Here is a 20,662-nt window from a genome sequence, read left to right on the forward strand (position 1 = left end):
GCGTTTAATTCAAGTTGAACATGTTCCAACTAAGTCATGCAACGCTGGTTTTTCTCATCTTCCCAGCATCTAAAAGCAACTAATACTACTTTTACTGATGAAATGAGAAACATTAGACCATTTCGCGTAATATACAGTACTGTATATATACATATATATATTATATATATGATGTGAAGTGTCTAATGACGAAAAGCAAAGATGAACATTAGTCCATTTCGCGTAGTAGTATACAGTACTGTATATATTTGATCTGAAATGGCTAATGAAGCAAAGCAAAGATGAAAAATTTCAACCTATGTATAAGATTTCAAATGAACATCTGTCACAGCTCTTCACATATTCGATTTTGTTTTGAAAAAGGTTATGATATCATTTACCATCTAAATTCTAAAATCCTATATGTACAAAACTGACAGTAGAAGAGTCTTGTAATCAAATGAGTTATTGATTAACTGACCCGTTTGCTAATTCTGAATCATGTTTTTCAGTCTTTTCAATCACAAATTGATCGATAATCCGAACAGTATCTACAGGATCTTGATTAGGGGAAGACGCTCTCCATTTGCTCGGGAATTTCTGAAGGTAACTTGGATCCTGCGGATGTTTTGACTCTCCGTCCCATTTAGGATCTAGTTTCCACTCTTTCGGAACCTACAAATTGAGAGATATTATTAGAGGAATGTAAACAGCTCGAGTCCAACTTTCGATGATGCACTTGACCTTTAGTATCACAGGGGAGAAGCGACAAAATACCTTATCAACTGCAAGGGTAAAAACTTCAAGATCGCCTTTGTTGTTGATATGAAACCGTGTAAATGACTTGTAGTTAGCAATACGAAGTGATGAAAAGGCTTCGTCGAAATGTATATGAAGCCAGTTAATGCAAATGTATAGGTAGCTTCCGAATACCAAAGAAACCACCGGAGTTGAAAAGACCCAAAAATAAAGGAAGACGGATGCATAATAAATTACAGCACCCCCTCGAGATAGTGAATCCATCCCATTCTTGCAGATAGTATTCCTAGTAACTGCCATTACCTAAAAACATGCATAAGATATAATTAAACGATTTGAGTCGTCACAAAGCAATACTCTCGTCGGGCAGAATTCTTACCTCAGGAACATCAAAAGCAGACATGAGATATTTAATACATGCCGGATAAAGGCCAAATGTCCAGTGTTCAATTCGTTCCTTAAGACCCGTTGGGTCTGGAAAATGTTCACTCTCCACTGATTTGTACCATTCATATAAAGTATGATAACCTGGATTGCAGCATTCAGTAGTTAGCAAAGGAAATAGATAGATGCAAAAACATGAAACAAAGAAATCGGTGCTAAAAACATTTCGGGTAACGAAAATTTGACCAACCGGACATGGAAAAACACACTCAAAGACGATCACAAAATAGAAACAAAATGCAAAATCTCACCAGAAGTTGCAAGTAGTTTATGGCGAATACATGTCTCAATGCCTAATTCGAGCAAGAGCATAAGAATCACAGCTGCAGCTAGGTGTGCAGACACATGAAGAATCCCAATTACCACTTTCTTTTTCCAAGGCACCTTGGATGGCACAAAGGATATTGCAATTATTAATAGCAGCACTGCACCGGTCAAGGAGACATATGAGCGTCCAAATATATACATAAATAAGCCCCACACTGTGTCGAAGAAGGTTCCCATGTGACCCGAAAATGTATCATCCTTGAAAATGTGATCAAGCCGACACTAGAAGCAAATGGGAAATAAAACATTTAGAGAAATCTGTTAGATGAAACGTCTAAACTGAACATTATATATACATAATCACACATTTGATGTACTTGAGAACAAAATAATAGATCAATTGATGCATAAAGGCACTTGAACGTTGGAAGCAATAAAAACACAACTGAAAATCATCAATCTGTAAATTTATACATTGGACCAACAACAATAATAAACAAATAAAAGAAAAAAATCATAAGGTCATAGTTAAAAGTAAGCATTTTAAACTAAACTTGAACTCATAAAAAAAAAAAAACTCAATAAGTTTAACTCTTAATGAACAGTGATTTTGTACACAGATGGATAATTAATGATTGTTAAAATAATGTATCATAACGTCAAACAACACAATCGAAAATAAATGCCTAATACATTATAAGATCGATAAGTTTACAATACGTAGAAGGAAATAACTGATATTTCAATGATAATGATCAGATATTGCCACACAACATTTCCCTAATATAAAACTAAGAGATATAATTATTGGCATAATACAGAAAAATACAACTCAAATTCACTACGGGCAAGTAAGCACTCCAACTTTGAGTATACATATCTAGACATCTCAAACTCTCTCCTCTATGTCACTTGAAAACTCCAACTAATTACCAAAGGATCATCAAGACACCTGAAAAGCTTATATGACACATCTGCATCCAGTGTCCACAAGACACGGTTGGGACAAATTGGAGTGTTTAGTTGTCAGTAAAGACTAAGTTGAGGTGTCTAGTTGTGCACTCTCAAAGTTGGAGTGTTTACTTGTCCACTGAGACCAAGTTTGAGTGTTTATTTATGTATTCTGGTAAGTTATTTTGAGATACAACTTCAACTTAAGATGTCATATATTAGTTTTATCAAACAGCCCTAACTGGGTTACCATGAGGGACAGTGCGGATAATGATACCTAAAGTAATCTTTAAAAGAAACAGATCGAAAATCAAATAGAAAGTTACCTGGGGGAACATAGAAAAGGCCAACATGAAGTATATGATTCCACCAATAAAATCAAACTGCCAATTTTTCTTCCTAAATTTCAATATATTTCCCAAAGCAATCTGCAAAAAAGTTATAGCATATTACAGGCCTTATTTATAGCACTAACTAGTCTGTCTATATAAAATAAAGGAGATCTATTACGTACCCTACTTGAGTCTTCAAAAGTTGGGTAAGGATTTTTGCACTCATAAGTTGTTCCATATAAACTGTTGAAATTCTTGAAGACATGTGTCGGATGCAAAAAAGCACCCCCACAACCATTAACAAGTAAGTGCTGGACATAAACCTGTTCATCCGATTTCGATTCAACAAACTTATGGCGCATATAATGATGCACATCCCCAGCAATTCGAAGTCTACATCTCCCGTTTAAGTGGTCACGTATCAAGTACGTGACATTCTTTCCAGTAACTTGATCGAAGTACCAATCGAGAAGCCAATTAGGTTCATGTGTCATAATGATCACAGAATCATTCTCGCCCACCTGAAATCCGTTAATCAAGGCTTAAAGTTTTCAACTCTATAGGGGGATTGGTTGGTTTGTGGGGGTGGGGGGTGGTAAAAGAAAACATGGTAAATGCACAAATTTATAAGAACGCAACAAGGCTTGACAAACCCATAAGCACCTGCAGCTATCTAAATGAATATTATAGAATCATACTAATTCTGTAAACGCCAAATCGATGGATCATTAGTTCTCTCCTTATCCAATACGATCACTATGCTCTTCTCAAATTTTAACTAAAAGCTTGAATATTTTTAAATAAGAACAGAAAATAACGTAAATGAAGTTTGAACTGAAACTTCCAAGTTAATGTAGACAGTCTTATTAACAGTTTTTACTGGAAAAAAAAAACAGTGATATAATTTTCCATTTACTTCTTACCATCAACAAATAAGTGCAAGAATGACACGCTTATATTGAGGGGCATCAATTTGCTCCACTTCTCTTCTTCCTTGATTAAGTCCTTTCTTCTTAAGAACCATATCAAGTCTGTTTGGCCAAGCTTCTAAAATCAGCATATATTGAGAAGTGTTTTTTCAAAAAGTATTTTGGTGAGAAGCAGTTTGTGTTTGGTTATTTAATTTTGAAAAGCACTTTTGAGCAGCATTTAGTGATTGGACAAGCTTTTAAAAAGTGTTTCTAAGTGTATTTTCTCAATAGTAATTCGGGAAAAATCTGCATTTTTAGCTTTTGAAAAACAACTTATGCTACTCCCCAAAAGCACTTATTTTCTCCGCTCGGCCAAACACCTCATGTTTTTAAAAAAAAGGGACTTTGGCCTCCCAAAAGCTTAGCCAAATATTACTCGTATCCACCTTATACTTAAAACTTCCATTTCACCTTCAACTTTTACCCTCTCCAGTCCTTCCCTTTTTCCTCTACCAGACAGAATGCAAATGCCAGGGGAACTCAGATCTAAGCAAAGATGTGACAAAAAAGGATAGCATGAAATAGTAAGAGACTTGGTCACTTTTTTAACATATTTACATTCCAAGAAAGTTGAACGAAAAAATTTGATCACTTCCTCCGGACATCAATCACATATGAAAGCTAGGGGTGGGCATAAAAACCGGAAAACCGAAACACCGAACCGAACCGAAATTTTTCAGAATTTCGGTTTCGGTATTTCGGTTTTCGGTTCGGTATTCGGTTTAATTTTTTGTATTTTCGGCATTTCGGTTCGGTTTTCGGTACATGTTACTTTGGAATTCGGTATTTCGGTTTAAACCGAAATATTAAATTATAATTTATAAATTATATTATATTTAATAATTATTAATATTAAATAATCTTTTTTTAAAAAATAAGAAACCCTAAGTTGAAATATCAAAGCCCATTAAGTTGAAAAATCAAAGCCCATTAAGTTGAAAAATCAAACAAAAAATTGAAAAAATTGTTAAGTTTAAAAAGCCCACTAAACAGGCCCATTAAAAAACCGAAATAAAAAACCGAACCGAATTAACAAAAACCGAACCGAACCGAAATATTTCGGTTCGGTATTCGGTACACAATTTACAAAAATCGAAAAAACCGAAAAAAAACCCGAACCGAACCGAAATACCGAATGCCCACCCCTAAATTGAAAGCTAAGGAAAACCTGAATAACAAAGACATAACAAGACCTTGGCTGAGAAACAAATCAAACTGATATAACTCATAAATGTGTTGCTGCAAAAACAGAAGAAAACTGTCTATATGGAATCCATAATTACCCATCTATCATTGCTCAGTTTAGCAATGTGAAAACCATTATCTACCATAAGCTATATTGCTCGGGCTCTTCATAAATGACAGCGGGTGCGTGTCGGATTCCCCAAAAGTACAGTATTTTTGGAGAATCCATGTAGGTGTGTGCATCGAAAGTGAAGAGTAACTTAGACCATACGAACCTTTTGTTTAAATCATTATTATCATTTACCATTTTACCATAGCGATCCAGGATGTTTTGCATAACAGCCCACATCTATACAAAAATGTAATGTCCAGTTAAGTAGAACTACACTTGAAAAAGTCGGACAAATTTTGGCATATACAGCAATATAGGTGACTCCATAAAATGCAATGTGACAACTGTGGCTAGAAAGTATAAAAAAGATACCTTGTCCCTTATTAATTCTGAGAAGAACTTGAACTGGTATATATCAATATCAGAATGTAGAGCAAGATCAAGACCAAATATCCACCACCCTTTAGGAAGCTGCAAGGCAAAATAGCTCTTCTTTTGAGGCATAAACCACCCACCCAACCAGCTCTTGTGACAAATGTACCTCATGAAAGTCTGAAGTCCATCAAACCAGTCTGCACAAGTACACAAAAATGACTTCGACTAAGCAACAAATAAAATCTTACATGAGCTATCTGCTCCACTGAAAGACAAGCGTACAAGCCACAGGCTTAGAAACTAGACTAACCATGATTTCCAGGGATGACAAAACACTGAGGTCCAACATACTGCTTGAGTTCAGTCACGCCGGAAGGTAATTCGGGCTTCTTAACGGCAATATGGTCTTCCTTATACCAGATTGGAGGCTGAAGAGCATATTCAAAGGGACGAAAAAGACGCTTCTCATATGTAAATGCTGATGGGTTCGGATACCTACAAGAAAGCCAAAAATGAGTATCAGTTAACACAGTTTGAACACTATTCCATGTTCTAACCGAAATTTAAAGAAGAACAATGTCTAGGGTCAATTTGGACGCCAAAGAACTGATGTTACAGAGAGAAAAGTCCTGCTTGGGAACATCCCAGAAACATGATTACACAACACATCTATGCATTCAATGCAGAGGAAAATAAATTGCATTTCACACTAATTATATACAAAAGGTAGACCCAGGCTTGGTGTTAGCATTGAGGATGGCAAGTGACGCCTACTTATTTTCAGACATTTCTTCACAATAAGTTTTTGAAACGGTCGCACTGCAAGGTCCTCTTCACCAATAATTTTCAAGCATCAAATATTGACATGTTAATGTAATTTCATTAATCCATTCTAGGTATATAAAATATTTGTTGCACACGCAAAGTGTACCTTCTTATATTTTGGTTTAAAGATAAGAAATGAACTGATTCAACAATTTTGACTGGCAATTTGCAGGCACATGATAATGATCATTTACTTTGTGTAACATCATCAAAGACAACAGAGCACTTAATCATTACCACAGAAGTCATCAAAATTGAAGATGAATCAACAGTTTAGCATAAATCTACCACGCCGGCCATCAGCTTTAGGATACATAAGAAAGCACACCATATCGAGACACACACACAGAGATATATATATGTATCTCAAATCACCAGCTTGAACTATTATTTTTCAGTCTGAATTTAACTCTATTCAACGCATGAGAACTCTTTCATGAACTTGGTAAGCAGACAGAATAAGTGAATAACAGAAGTAAATTAAGGTACCAGTTGAAGAAGAATATGTGTAAACCGCAGCAATACACAATATTCTAATCCTAGATATTAAAAAGATATCTAAGAAAGATCACATTATACGCAGCCAAATGATATGGGAAGTAAGCATTTTACTGTTCGATAATAAGTCTGCTTTAACTCATAAGATGGTGCTATTATGAGCAAAAATGCAAAAAAATTCCATGGAATTGCTCATCTGAAGTGCATAAATCCCTAATGTTATAAGAAAAACTCTGAGCTTACGCAAGGTCACCCCCAATAAGAAGCAGGCGTCCACGTGGCAGTGTAAGCTTGGAATCATTATTTTGGGCGCGGATTGAAGGTTGAGCAAGAAGGCGTGCCACAGTGTAGGAGGAATTTCCGCCATCACCAGTATCGGCCATGAAATCAAACCAGATACCATCCTCTTCACTAAACTGATCATACAAAAGATCGTCCTGCTTAGCTCCGTCTTCAATCTTGCTCATAGCAGCCTGACAATGGGAAAGATGAGGATGTTAAGGTGAACCTACTTGTATCCTCTTAGGCGAATATACAATTTAGGGATAATTATCTACACTTCCCACTGCAAATTTCATTTTAAGAAAGTATAAAATCCGCTTTGAACTCTGCCAATATGTATCATTCTCTGGAAGTGTAAGAGAATGCTTTGCTGAAAGTAGGAGGAGACACATATCCTTTATCCTTTAAAAAGTCAAGGTTCTTACAACACAATCAAGTATCTTATGCCCCTTTTTTTAATATTTTGTTTGTTAGTCTGCTTCAAAAAAGATGTCACTTTCTACATTTTGTAACTCTTAACACCCAACATCTTACATGGCATATTTAAGACCACAAGATTCAAATGACATTTTGGTACATTAACACATCTTAGTTTAAGATCACAAGATTCAAAGGTATTCTTTATTTTTCTAAACTCCGTGCAAGTCCAGTAAAGACAAACAAATTGAAACTGAGGGAGTAATTCTTTACAAGGAGAAATATCACACTGAAAGCTGAATACTTTAGCATGAAGCCAGAGCATCATAATGTACCTGCATCATGCGCATGTCAAAACGCCCAACAAATACAGTTACAGAGACCAGAAGGTCAAACACTGTCTTGAACAAGTCAGCAGATGTCCTGTAATTGCGGTAAATAATGATGTTATATCAGGAAATTTAATCAACTTTCTTCCCCAAGGATCTGCGTTGCCAGTGGTTTCAAAAGGGTCAGAAAGAGACACAGGTGAAGAACATACCCTGAATACCAAGGAACCATATCCAAAAACTCTGGTTTCATCTGCTTTTTCTTCAATTTCTCAAACTCCTTGAGTGATAAAGGGCGTGATAGAGCCCATCTGTCAATAAGTACACATTAAAACAAAAAAATCAGACCTTGAAATATCACATAAGACCAATTGTGCTAACAATCTCATCTATGCAGGCCAGCTAAAGTTTATAACTAAAAAATTTATACTCATAATCTAACCAAATTGCCCATATTAAGCATTAATACGTTTATATAGCACCAACCAGGTATAATATTTAAAGCATAAGAATATGATGATTAGCCAGGAATTAATAAATTGTGTTATGGAGATACGCCGGTTGCACGTTTGCATAAGCACGGCAACCCATTGCGGGGAGCATATAACCCTGGTGGCTGGCAAGCTTAATCCTTTCATCCATTTTGGAACATTAGCTAATTGACTAGTAGGTAGATTTTGACAGCATATTAATCCAGCATGGAATCTATAACCTAAGTTATTCTAGCACAAACGGTGAGGATATTTTCCAGAATAAGACTCTTAACATGGTTTATATTCAGATCTGAATCCCCTTATATAGAGTTGTCCACATCCAACTTAACAGGGAAAGAGAAAACAAGCTCTAACATGTGAAAGAAAAATTGAACTACTCACCCAGATGACCTTTCCACAACGAAATTTGCCATATATAGGCCAATAAAAGTGGCCCACAATGAATAAATTGGAGAAATTTCATCTGATGATTCTGCGCATGAGCCGCCGCAAGTCAACTGGAAAGGTGAAATTCAAATGTTAAAAGAAAATTGCAGCATAAGGTCCTCAAGGTCTCTCAGATGAGAAGTATGAAAACCCTTATATTGTGAGAGATAATACCTCTCCATAGATGACCCATTTGGACAAGAATGGGTAATCACTAGCAGACCCAACTGGAGCAAACCAAGATTTGCAAACTTGATCTTTAAATTCCGTCATGCGGATGAATTTCACAAGCCATGCATTTCCCTCTCCCTTATTCCACAAGGAAAACCATATAGAATTCCTCCAGTCGAATGTCTTCTCCCTTACTATAGCGAGGTTCCCACAGTGGCTATAGAAAACACAGCAGGCTATACTTATGACCTAAGAGATGATGAAGCAATAAGATAAGGACCAGAGTAACCTTACGTTAGAGGTTAAAATGCATTCTCAAAACTTACAACACAATTTTGAAAGACTTTCATAATCTCAGGCCTCCTTCCTGCCACACGAGCAACAAGTCCAAGATACCAAAGCCCGATAAATATCACATGGAAAACAAGAAGAAACAAAATGGATGATACGTATAACGTCAGAAACAAAGAGAGGTTCATCCTTAAATCTACTCCCATTGATTGAAAACTTGGAAGGTGGTATAAAGCTGCCACTAATATCCAGGCAATATACCTGCAAAACAGAATTTCTGTTGTTAGCTAGATTTTACTGATTAATGAGTTACTACGACATAAATAGAAATAGATGACTTACCAGCGACTGAAATTTGAGTAACTTGGTTTAATTGTTTTCCCAATAAATGGAGACGAAAAGAAGTAAAAGAATCCTAGCAAACAAGCATACATAGACCACCATTTGATATCGAATTTCTGAATAAGTGAGTGCATGTTATCTGATGATATGAAAAACAAGCATCCCACAACCACAGCAATCACAAAATGACGTGAATGCTCGTGGGGGTAGCGATACGAGGGAAATATTGTCCTGACTGTCTCCATTTTCAGAGTATCAAGAATACCACTCGGCTGCTTATCGATCCCCATTAAGCAGCCTTGGCTTCACGCCACTTTACGTGATAAGAGTTATAGCTGATTAATTCTAGATCCCAAGAGACAACTGCAAAACAGAGAACTATATTTGAATGTTGGATTTAAATCCAAATAATCAACTAAACATGCATTGAGCTTACAATATTCATACATTGTCCATATTTCGAATCAATTAGTCACAAGAAAAGGAGGGAGGGGGAGGGGGGAGGAGAGAGAAGAAAATATTATCTACCACAAAATGCTATACTCAGCCAGGTTTATTGAGAAAGATTCAACCAATTTGAACCGCTCACATCACAATAATAGTAGCATCAAAGTGATAAGAATTCTCTCTTTCTATAACAAGGGCCTTTGGAGGCGCACAGGTAAATCACACTACGCAGGCCCTGTGCGACAAATCGACCCCAAAGGCAAACCCCTTGCTTTCACTGGCAAGGGGTTTCAAACTTGAGACCTCCAACATGGAAATCCCAAGACCAAACCATTGGGCCACCCCGAAGGATAAAGTGATAACAATTCTCTATATGTTTAGCTCTACCATGTCCATGCTCTACCATGTCCATTCTAATTATTACAATACTGGTAACTAACTTGTCTGTTAAGGCATAACAGTTCCTCTAAAATTAGAAGCACTCTAAAGTCTTAACTTACCCTTCCCACCTGAACCTTAACGTAAACTTAACAACAAAAATAAACTAACAGGTTTAAAAATTTTGTATTGCTCTTTTTTCAAAACATTAGAAATGCAAATTATTCGACGAGGACCAAAGTACTCCATGAACTAACAAAAGAAACTACTCCATAAACCATAACCTTAACCCTGCCCCCCAAAAAATGATTTGCTGCACTACCAAAGATCACCTTTTTTTTCACAACCATAGTGTCCCGGCTAGCTTACGCACACTTCAACTAATTCCCACCCTAAACCTCTACCTCCCACCAACTCCCAAATAACTCTATCAACTGAAGCTCAGACGGATGGAAAAAATCACCTAGTATCTTTTCTCTAAACCGGAAACTGGACACAAAACCTCATGGTTCTAAACCTCATTGACCACTATGCCACATCCTTGGGTGCACCAAAGATCACATTAATTAAACTATTCCTAAAGATAACCAACCCACTAATAACTTACAAGAAAAATTTAGCACCCCCATTATAAAGATTCAAACTTTACTGAAAAAGAAAGATATTCAAAGCAAATCCAACCCCCAATTTTCTTTATTAAGCCACACCCAAATCAAATTCAAAGATCCTTAATCCAAAACTAACTAGGGTTCCCTGAAAAAACATATAACTTCCACATTACAATGTTCCAACTTATGAAACAGGAAAGAACAATCAAACAACCAAACAACCAAAACAATAACATCAATATAAACTGCTACATGCCCATAATTCTACAAATAGAAACAGGAAGAAAATGGTACCTGAATTTAAGAAACAAAAGCCAATACAGAAATAGAAAGACAGACAGCAAAAACAGCAACTTGGGTCTGCTTAAATATGGAATATAAATATATGTTTGGATTAAGGAACCGACTCAGCAACATTTATTATGTGAGGATGTCTGCAAGAAACCTTTTTTTTCACGGAACATGTACAGCATATTCCTCTTGACTTTTTTTGAGGACAAACTACACAAATTATTACACAAAATTGAATCTTTTTTTATGGGATTTGGAAAAAAAAATTAATTTTTACTTTTCTATATTTGGAACTTTGTGGATTAAAGACAGATGGATTGAAGTTTTGCCAGTTTGTTGTTTGTTGATACAAGTGGCAAAACAGGAAATGTTTTTTCTTTTTTGCTGTTCTTGAATCTTTGGTAAATTGTGATTTTACCCCTTAAGTTTGATTGGAGTAAAGTTTCACCTTAGGATAAGTTTTAAAAGTCAGATTTAATCCTCCCCAGACCACAAGTATAGATAGAAACGCAATTTCTTGTCCTTCGATTTTATGTTACTATTCATTATTTTTTGTGCTTTGATTGTGTTATTTTGTAATCGTTATCTTTGAATGTTATGTAATGTTTTCTTTTTGTTATTTAATGTGTTAATAAGTTTTTCTTTTATAAATGAATAAAATGATTTTTCTAGTAAAAATAGAAAAAGAATTCAACAAATGGCAATTTATATTAGTCGTGTTCTCTTTATAACACACCTCACGATATTCACCCCCACCCCACCCCCTCTCTTTGTATTTTTAAAGATCATATGCAAATGCTTTGGGGTAATACTTTCTTATTTTTTTTACTTGTCAAATTTTGACGTAACACATATTCTAATTAAATAATTAGTGTGATGAATCTACTGTTTTAACCATATTAATTGATGGAGTCCCATATATATTCACTCACCATGTATTTCTAAATTATTAACTCACTCCAAATATATTTACTAATCATGATTTTTGAAGTCATTGACTCACTGTTAAAAATGACAAGTAAAAAAAAAATCAAATAAGAAAATATTTAAAAAATAAATAGAGACAAAGATAGTATTTTTTACATACCTTCGTACAAAATAATAAGTAAGATGCCACTTATTTTCCTTTTGAAAAAATCAAAAAAATATTATACATGGAAATTTTCCTACCTATCAAATACTTTTTTTATTCGCTTTTATTTGTCACTTATTCTTAAAATTAGATTTTCATTTTTACTTTTTCATTTTTTATATATTAAAAAATATATTTTATTTATATATTTTATCCTCGACACTAAATACTTATTTTTTGAATTGTTTTTCAAAACATCATAGGATAGTTTGACTTGGTATCTTGCATTTCTAGTCTATTATATTTATATCATTTGTCTATTTAATAAAGAAATGATAAAAGAATAAATGTTATCTAGAATATATCATATTATATATGGTATATTTTTCACTTACCCTATTATTTTATATTAACAAAATGAATCAACAAAAATAGCTATTTGAACAAATTGTAACCACTTAATTAATCATGACTTTCTTAACTATCTTAATCCTTAATTGGATATCCAAATTCTCTGGAGAATCTATTTACTTATAACATTGTAATCACAACAAAGTAAAGTTTCATTCAACTCTCTTTTTTTTTTTTTTTGTAATAATAAATTAATAAATGAGATGTCCCTTTTGTCATCTTTAATTAACTAATTTCAATTATAATCATTGTGTATTCACTAATTAAATATTTTTAGTGACAAAGTCAACAATATTAAAAGGATAATATAAAGTGATTCATTATCCCCTATTATGTATGTCCTATATTAAAAGGATAATATAAACATTTAATGGCTTATTATATTATGATTGTAATATAATAAGGTGTTAATACTTCATTGGTTATGGTTAGGACAAATGGAAAACATGATTAAAAGGAATATAATTTATTAGTATTATTATTATATTATTCTAACCATATCATTTTAGCTATGTTTTAATTATAAAATATGCTTCAAATTTAATGTACAGTCTTATAATACCAATTATAATAATTTTAAATTATTAAATTCAATTCAAACTTTTAGAAAATAAAAAGACTCACTTTATTTTCTTTTACAAAACAAGGTTAATAACATTTAATGATGGTGTTCTTCAAGTTTTTTCAACTAAAATTAATCACAAATAAGTAACGAGTCTTCAATTTCCTAGCGCACGTAGGAAAAAAAATAGAGAAGCAACGGTAGCAGTATCACAAATGAATTTCGGCGAATGTATATATTTGAATGGCCTTTTTAAAAGGAAAAATAACCTAACTATACATTATTTTTAACCATATTCCTGAAAATTTTCTATCATTCGAAAAAATAATAAAAATTCAAATTTTCCTCACCCTCTCTCATATTCTCAGATACATTATTCTTCTTCTCCCCAATTCACGCTCAACTTCCCCAAATAATTCATGCCTAATGTCACGCGATGTATCAACGTTTCCTCCAACTCATTATTCTAGTTTTCTTCTTCGATTTCAAGTTCTTAAAAAGATAGAAGGATTTAACTGTTTAAAATAGGGTAGGTTACACATTTGCCCGTTTGACCAAAATTATTTACCATTGCTAGACAATATACATACACACATATATCATATACTAATTTTATACACATATTATGTCAATTTTTTATTTTGATGAACGACTATTTAGGTTAATTTTCCTCGAAACAAGTCGGTTTCCTTATCGGATTAGACCTAAGATGTGGTTAATTGGGCTTGCTCTAAATTGACATTTATGTTGGGCCGTAAAAATAAGAAGCCCAATTATTTTGCTTCCAACAAGCCTGCTACTTTCAGCCCGATTACCAATTTGATACAACCAACTATATTTTACGATATAATCAGATCTCTTTATAATATTATTTCATTATAACGATATAATTTTTTTCAACATCGATTTTAATGATATGTTATGTTATATGTTTTGTATACTAATATCTTGTTATAATAACAATCAAAAAAATATTTTTAAAAATAACATCGTTATACAGAGGTTTGATCGTATTTAATTACATTAGCAACTAACCACAATTAGAAAGTTGAAAATCACTTTATATTCATCTAAAATTTGTTTAAACAAAAACATGAAAAAACTAAATTGTTGTCCTAATCCCATGCTATCATTTTCTCTTGTGAAATATCAAATATTTTTGTGTGTCCGTTAATTATCGAGATTTAATTTAATCAACTTTCAAACTCAATTGAATTAGAAAAATTTAATATATTTAAAAAATGCAAATCTAAACTCACATGATACAAATTTCACACAAAAGAATATCATATAAATTGAAATAAAGAACGTACCAAATAACTGAAGTAGACAAAGAAGTATCTTTTGTGATTTTTCTAATGTCCGTCAAAAATATGTACTTTTTATATCGACCCAATAATACATGACAACTTGATAGTACTTTTTACATGAATTGTTATTGATTAATGAATCATACTTGCTTATTCATTCATATTTTTATCTTTAAAATGACAGATATTTTATGAAATCAGTCTACGTGCGTTAAATGTGGAGTGGAGTGGGGTGGGGTGGGGTTGGGGGGGGGGCTCAACAATCATTCTAAAAGATACAAAGTAATTAGTTAGAGTTCCTTTGGAACTAAGTGCTCAAATTTCATCTCAATCAAATTAAAGTAAAGATCAGTTAAATGTAACACTGGACCCATTATTACAACAATTATATGAATGGTCAGACATGTCAGCTTTACAATGGAAAATTTGGTGGATCATATAATTGTTAGTCTTTTCTTTTTCTATTTATTTTATCAATTTGGTGTGATTTATCGATTTAAAAAAAAATATTATCACAATAAAAAGATGATTACTTCATATAATTGATATTCAACAAAAATATTTCACTTGAAACCAAATAAATATAGTCGTCAAAGTAGGCTTAGTTAATGGGGCTGGCCCAACTCAACCCGCTACTGGGTAGGGTTAAGATACGATTTTTCAAGCTCATTTAAAATTAAGGCTATAAGGTCAATCTGTATAAGCCTCTTGAGGCTTGATTGGGGCTAGACCGGGTCGGTCTGTGTGCCGAAATTTTTTATTGAAGGGTGGTAACTTATGATAATTTCACTATATATAATCTAATTATTTATATACCCTCATCCCGATCTTATTAAAGGAGGAAGTAAACAGAGTGAGCCCTACTCATTCCATTTCCCAAACGGATCTATGGAATTCACCTTCCTCGTTGGCTCCAACCCCAGGTCAGGATAATCAACCGCCCCTGAGTTATGTTGTATTATGAATCATACTAGATTTTAGTACGTCCAAAGACAAGTATCTCGAAACACATGGACTCAGAATTAGGTTAATATGTTCTAGAAACACTCTATCTAAGTAAATTCGCGTGTATCTAGGTTGCATAGATAAATCTCGCGTGCTCGCCTCCCTCCCATCTTGCTTGTCACTCTCTTATCTCGCTCGCGTATCTAGTATGCGAGATACATGCTAATTACACTAATTTTTTTACTAGTGTTATCGAAACAAACACCATTGTTTGCCATATTTGAGTTGAAAATCTTCTCATTTTCTTGATGTTATAGAATTGTAAGTTTGAAAAGAAAAAAAATGGAAAAAGAAGGGTGGGTCCTCGACCCTTCTAGGGTTGGGTTGGGTTGAACACTTTCAGGTCCTTCAAAATAAAGAATTGATTCGCCCTAACCCTTCAAATTCCTTGGCCCATGAGGCTTGGACTGACCATTTTTGACAGTTCTACAAACAAACTTATCTTCTTACCTTTAATTTTAAAGGGAAAATGCAGGTTTTTAACCTAGCTAGTATGTCGCGGCAACATACAAGGTTTTTAGCCTAGCTAGTATGTTGCGACAACTTGTCACGCATAAGAAAATTAGATTTTTAAGTTTATAAATTTAGAGCTCTAGAAAAGACAGCTTACAAATTCTAAATAATTTATTTATACATTTAATTTAAAGTGAACCTTTAAATGCAAATATAAAATTTGAACTAAAATTACTAAATCATACCGAACTTACGAACAAAATTCTAACTCTGTCCGATTTGCCATGTCATGTCATGTGCTTCAAAACCATGTGTGTACGCCTAACCAATGTCTAGATAATATGTCTTCCACACCTAAAATTTAGTCGATTATATTGTTGAAAACAAATTCGATAGAAAATTCAATAGTTTTTGTCTAAACTCTGTATTTATCTTAAAGAATTTATCTAACATACATTTAAAATTAATAAAATTAAAATTTTAAATGTATAAACTTCAAATTCTGATTCGGTCGACGTCAAAAGTGGTTTGATTTCATGGACATGACCACCAACTTTTTTTTTCTTTTCAATCTCTCCATGTGATATATGATAAGGGAGTAGGCCAGTGTTTGTCCATAATTATATTGCGATCCATTACACTAAAGAATTTGTGGCCACATTGTCAAAATATATATAAAATAAATATTACTTAACTTTTGCTTGAGTTACCAATAAAAGAATCAATTTTAATGGTGTCCATTTTGACATGATGTGTGTATATAAACATGTAATGGACCAACTATAAAAGGGACACATATTAATGTGATAGCAAAATGATTTTAAGATTTGTGGGGAAAATGTTACATATTTTCTTCGATCTCTCTCTTTCTCTATATTAACTTGAGCTTATCTGGTATCTATATTTTTTTAACTTTGAATATGCTCAAATAAATAAATATATTTACGTTTGAAGAAATAGACACACATATCTTATGTGAAAAATATACATAGGACGTCACGTAAGATGTCATGTAGGGGTGTGATTTGTCACGTAGGATGTCAAGTAAGATGTGTGTGTCTACTTGTTCAACTCTATATACAAGTTTAAGTGCATACTTATGGACATTCAAAGTTGGAGGACGTTAAATGCCAAATGAAGTCAAGTTAAAATGCAAATTTATGTAGCCTAATTTATAGATCGCAAATTCAACTCTGAATATGCATAATTGATAGAAACTTAAACTTATCAAAGGTCGAACAAATATGCACACACGTTCTACATGGTAAATACATACAGGATACCGTGTAAGATGTCGTGTAGGGAGTGGTCTGCCACATAAGACGCCAAGTATGATGTGTGTGTCTACCTTTTAAACTCTATACAAGTTTAACGACCTTTTTATACACATGCATCCAAAGTTGAAAAACAATAATACCAGATGGGACTGATTTAAAAAATACATTTATATAATATACCTTTTCATATACAAATACAAGATGCTTCGTACAGCGAAATACACCCTTACATTAGTTTTGAGATATGAAAGAATTATATACCATACTTGTTACAATTGAGTTGAAAAGGATGGTGATCACTTTACATATATAAAAATGTCAAATATAATATTAAAGTAAGTATCAAATTGACAATAGGGGGTATAACAAGCAAAGTTTTGGCCTTTTGGGGATGGATGAATTGAACCAATAATAGTGAAAAAAAATAAAGTAAGATAAAAAAGGCATAAAGGAAATTGATGTTGATATTCCATGTGATATTCAGAATGGCACATGCAAAATATCATACTTAGAAGAAAAAAAGAAAATACCTTTTTTCATCTCTTTTTTTTTTTTTTGCACTCAATAAATTAATTTTTGAGGGTCCAACCATATAATATACATGTATATATATATTCTTATCTTATCACTTTCCAAATCATTTTTAATTAGTATTTTTATTACATGAAATATTTGGTTTATACCAACTTAGGGTTATGATAGATTATAAATAAGATTTTTCACTTTTTAATCCTTATATTTCCTTGATAAACCATTAGTTTTGTGTTAAATATCTTAGATAAAAAAATCCTAGTATTAATTAGCAGTAGAATGACAATTATTTAAACTTTATGTAACTTTATTTCTATAAAAATATAAAAAATAGTGGTAATACTCCTTTAAACCTAATTTTTAAAAATTATTAATGAATAATGTTTTCTTTACTATTTGTACATGTACTTTATTCTTTTTGTAAAATGAAAAAAACATAGAATTTGATTGAAATGAGAAGACTATACTGTGATGTTTCCTTCCATTCAATCTTTTAAAAATAATATATATTTTTTTTAAATTTCGTTATTGCGATACTATATTATGATGTCTATTTTATAGTGAGCATTTCGTGCGTATTGAGTAACTCTTTCACCATGCAATAGTATATAATTTTACAGGGAATGCAAGTCGGACTAAGCAAGTCCCATGCGAAAAACTCGACTTAGAAGACATTAAGGGAGATCAATACCAAGTCATCCATGTAGATAATCACCCTCTAAACCAACTGAGTCATTCCAAAAGAATTCTGAATTATATGTTATTATTGACATTAATATAACAATAATAGTAACAAGAATTATATGTTATTATTATTATTATTATCTTAATATCAATAAAGATTATTTTTATTTATTAATATCACATATGTTTATTCGCAATTTCAAATAATATTATTAAACTATGCAAAAAAGATATATAAAGACACCCAATAATATATTAATCCAAAATCGAATATGTAATAAGAAAATAAAAAAGAACAATTTATCCAAAGAATATGTCCATGAAAGTTGAAGAGCCCCCTTTTTTTCTTTTATTTGTTTATATTATTTGTTTCCACTTAGGTTCTATATTTATTTTCAATTTTTTCATTAATAAAATTATCTAATCATTCATATCTCAATTTGTTTTTTTTTTAATCGTACAACTCTCAATTCTAGAGTACACCACTCTATAATCCCTATTTCTAGCTCACATCAATCAATCACAATTTCGATTTCTATCAGCTCACAATAATCAATACATACCGACGATCATCATTATTAATAATCTTTAATATATATTTAATTTATAATAAAATCAATCTTTTATAATTATACCAAATTAATTAATATTTCTACAATTTTTGTTGGATATAATATTTTTTAAAATTAATAAATCTTTAAATAAAATTTTAAAAAAATGTGGCCATGTCTTTCATTCCCCACTTGAAAAAAACAAATAAATCCCCATTTCAACCTAATTCCAACAATAAGCCTTTTCCTAACTTCTCTTATATCATTTTCTCTCCAAACCTCACATATTTCTTTATATAAAAGAATTCCACCATTCCTCGATTTCTCGATTCGTATATGTCATTCTTACGTACAGATCATGCTGATCTCTTCTGTATCGTAACACATCAACCCTATTTTCCTTTATAAATAACAAAACACACATCAAAATCATTGATCTCTCTCTCTCATTTCCCTCTCGTTCAACAAGAATGGCCTTTCGATTCAAGAACCAAAACCCTAAACCATCTTCTATATACTCTAGTAGCCCTTTCAACCAAATCGAAACCCCTCCTTTACTCTCGTTACTCCAATGTACCACGAATCATTCAACAACAACAACAACAACGACGACGACGATTAGTCCTTCTAACACCAACCCTAAAAAATCAAGAAAATCATCTACTAGTACAAGTGGTGGCATTCTTAAAATGTTCAAACTCCTTCCTATGTTAACAACAGGTTGCAAAATGGTTGCATTACTAGGTGGACGTCCAAGAAACAAACCAATGTTAACAGATAAAGCCACAACCATCACATTATTTGGTTACAAAAAAGGTAGAGTAAGTCTAGCAATACAAGAAGATCCTCATAGACCTCCTATTTTCGTCATCGAGCTACCGATGCTTACCGGGGTTTTTCATAAGGAAATGGGATCAGATATAGTAAGATTGGCATTAGAAAGTGAAACTAAAACACATAAAAAGAAAGTGTTGGAGGAATTTGTATGGGGTGTGTATTGTAATGGAAGAAAATTTGGTTATTCAATAAGAAGGAATAATAAAAATATGAGTGATGATGAAGCACATGTTATGCAATTATTAAGAGGTGTTTCGATGGGCGCGGGAGTTTTACCTTGTCCAATATTATTACATGATAATAATAATAATAATAATAATGTTGATGGTGAAATAACTTATATGAGGGCAAGATTTGATAGAGTTGTTGGATCAAAAGATTCAGAAGCATTTTATATGATTAATCCTGATGGTGCATCTAGTCAAGAATTGAGTATTTTCTTTGTTAGACTTCATTGATCAAGACGTCTCGAGTTTGCGTACGTACTTCAGAAAAATAACTTATGTCTGGTATACATGTAAGAATTTTCTTATATCGGTGTTCTCAATTGGTGATTTGATTTTTTTTATATATATATACTTCTGAAGTTGAGTCAGACTCAATAATGTTTATTTCTTCGTATGATATCAGAGTTAGACCCATTGATGACTTATGTTGTCTATGATACGTACGAGGATGTCAGAATTTCGTTTTCAATGGGCGGTTTGATTATCCCCTTTAATGGTCCAGGACGATCTTCACTTAAATTCAGAGTTAGCTTTTGAAGTTAAATTATGTAAATATTTTTTTTACATA

At 32.7% G+C, this 20,662-nt stretch overlaps 2 protein-coding genes across 2 annotated transcripts; one reads left to right on the forward strand and one right to left on the reverse strand.

Moving 5' to 3' along the window:
* Positions 1 to 282: 282 nt before the first annotated feature.
* LOC101266203 (uncharacterized) lies at positions 283 to 11,528 on the reverse strand. The gene is made up of 16 exons (XM_004252726.5): positions 11,178 to 11,528; positions 9,451 to 9,813; positions 9,144 to 9,369; positions 8,821 to 9,066; positions 8,602 to 8,717; positions 7,939 to 8,037; positions 7,733 to 7,820; positions 6,942 to 7,171; positions 5,686 to 5,870; positions 5,373 to 5,572; positions 2,915 to 3,253; positions 2,727 to 2,828; positions 1,434 to 1,731; positions 1,118 to 1,266; positions 757 to 1,041; positions 283 to 654 (listed from the first exon to the last, which is right to left on the reverse strand). Exons 2-16 carry the CDS (start codon positions 9,738 to 9,740, stop codon positions 445 to 447), a joined length of 3,063 nt encoding a protein of 1,020 aa, XP_004252774.1. The 5' UTR covers positions 9,741 to 9,813; positions 11,178 to 11,528; the 3' UTR covers positions 283 to 444.
* A 7,824-nt stretch (positions 11,529 to 19,352) lies between these two features.
* Positions 19,353 to 20,464, forward strand: LOC101266496 (protein MIZU-KUSSEI 1). Its single transcript, XM_004252727.5, has one exon. The coding sequence runs from the start codon at positions 19,501 to 19,503 to the stop codon at positions 20,323 to 20,325; it is 825 nt and encodes a 274-aa protein (XP_004252775.1). The 5' UTR covers positions 19,353 to 19,500; the 3' UTR covers positions 20,326 to 20,464.
* The last annotated feature ends 198 nt before the right edge of the window (positions 20,465 to 20,662 follow it).

This window comes from Solanum lycopersicum, chromosome 12 (assembly GCF_036512215.1).
Source record: "Solanum lycopersicum chromosome 12, SLM_r2.1".
Lineage (NCBI taxonomy): Eukaryota > Viridiplantae > Streptophyta > Magnoliopsida > Solanales > Solanaceae > Solanum > Solanum lycopersicum.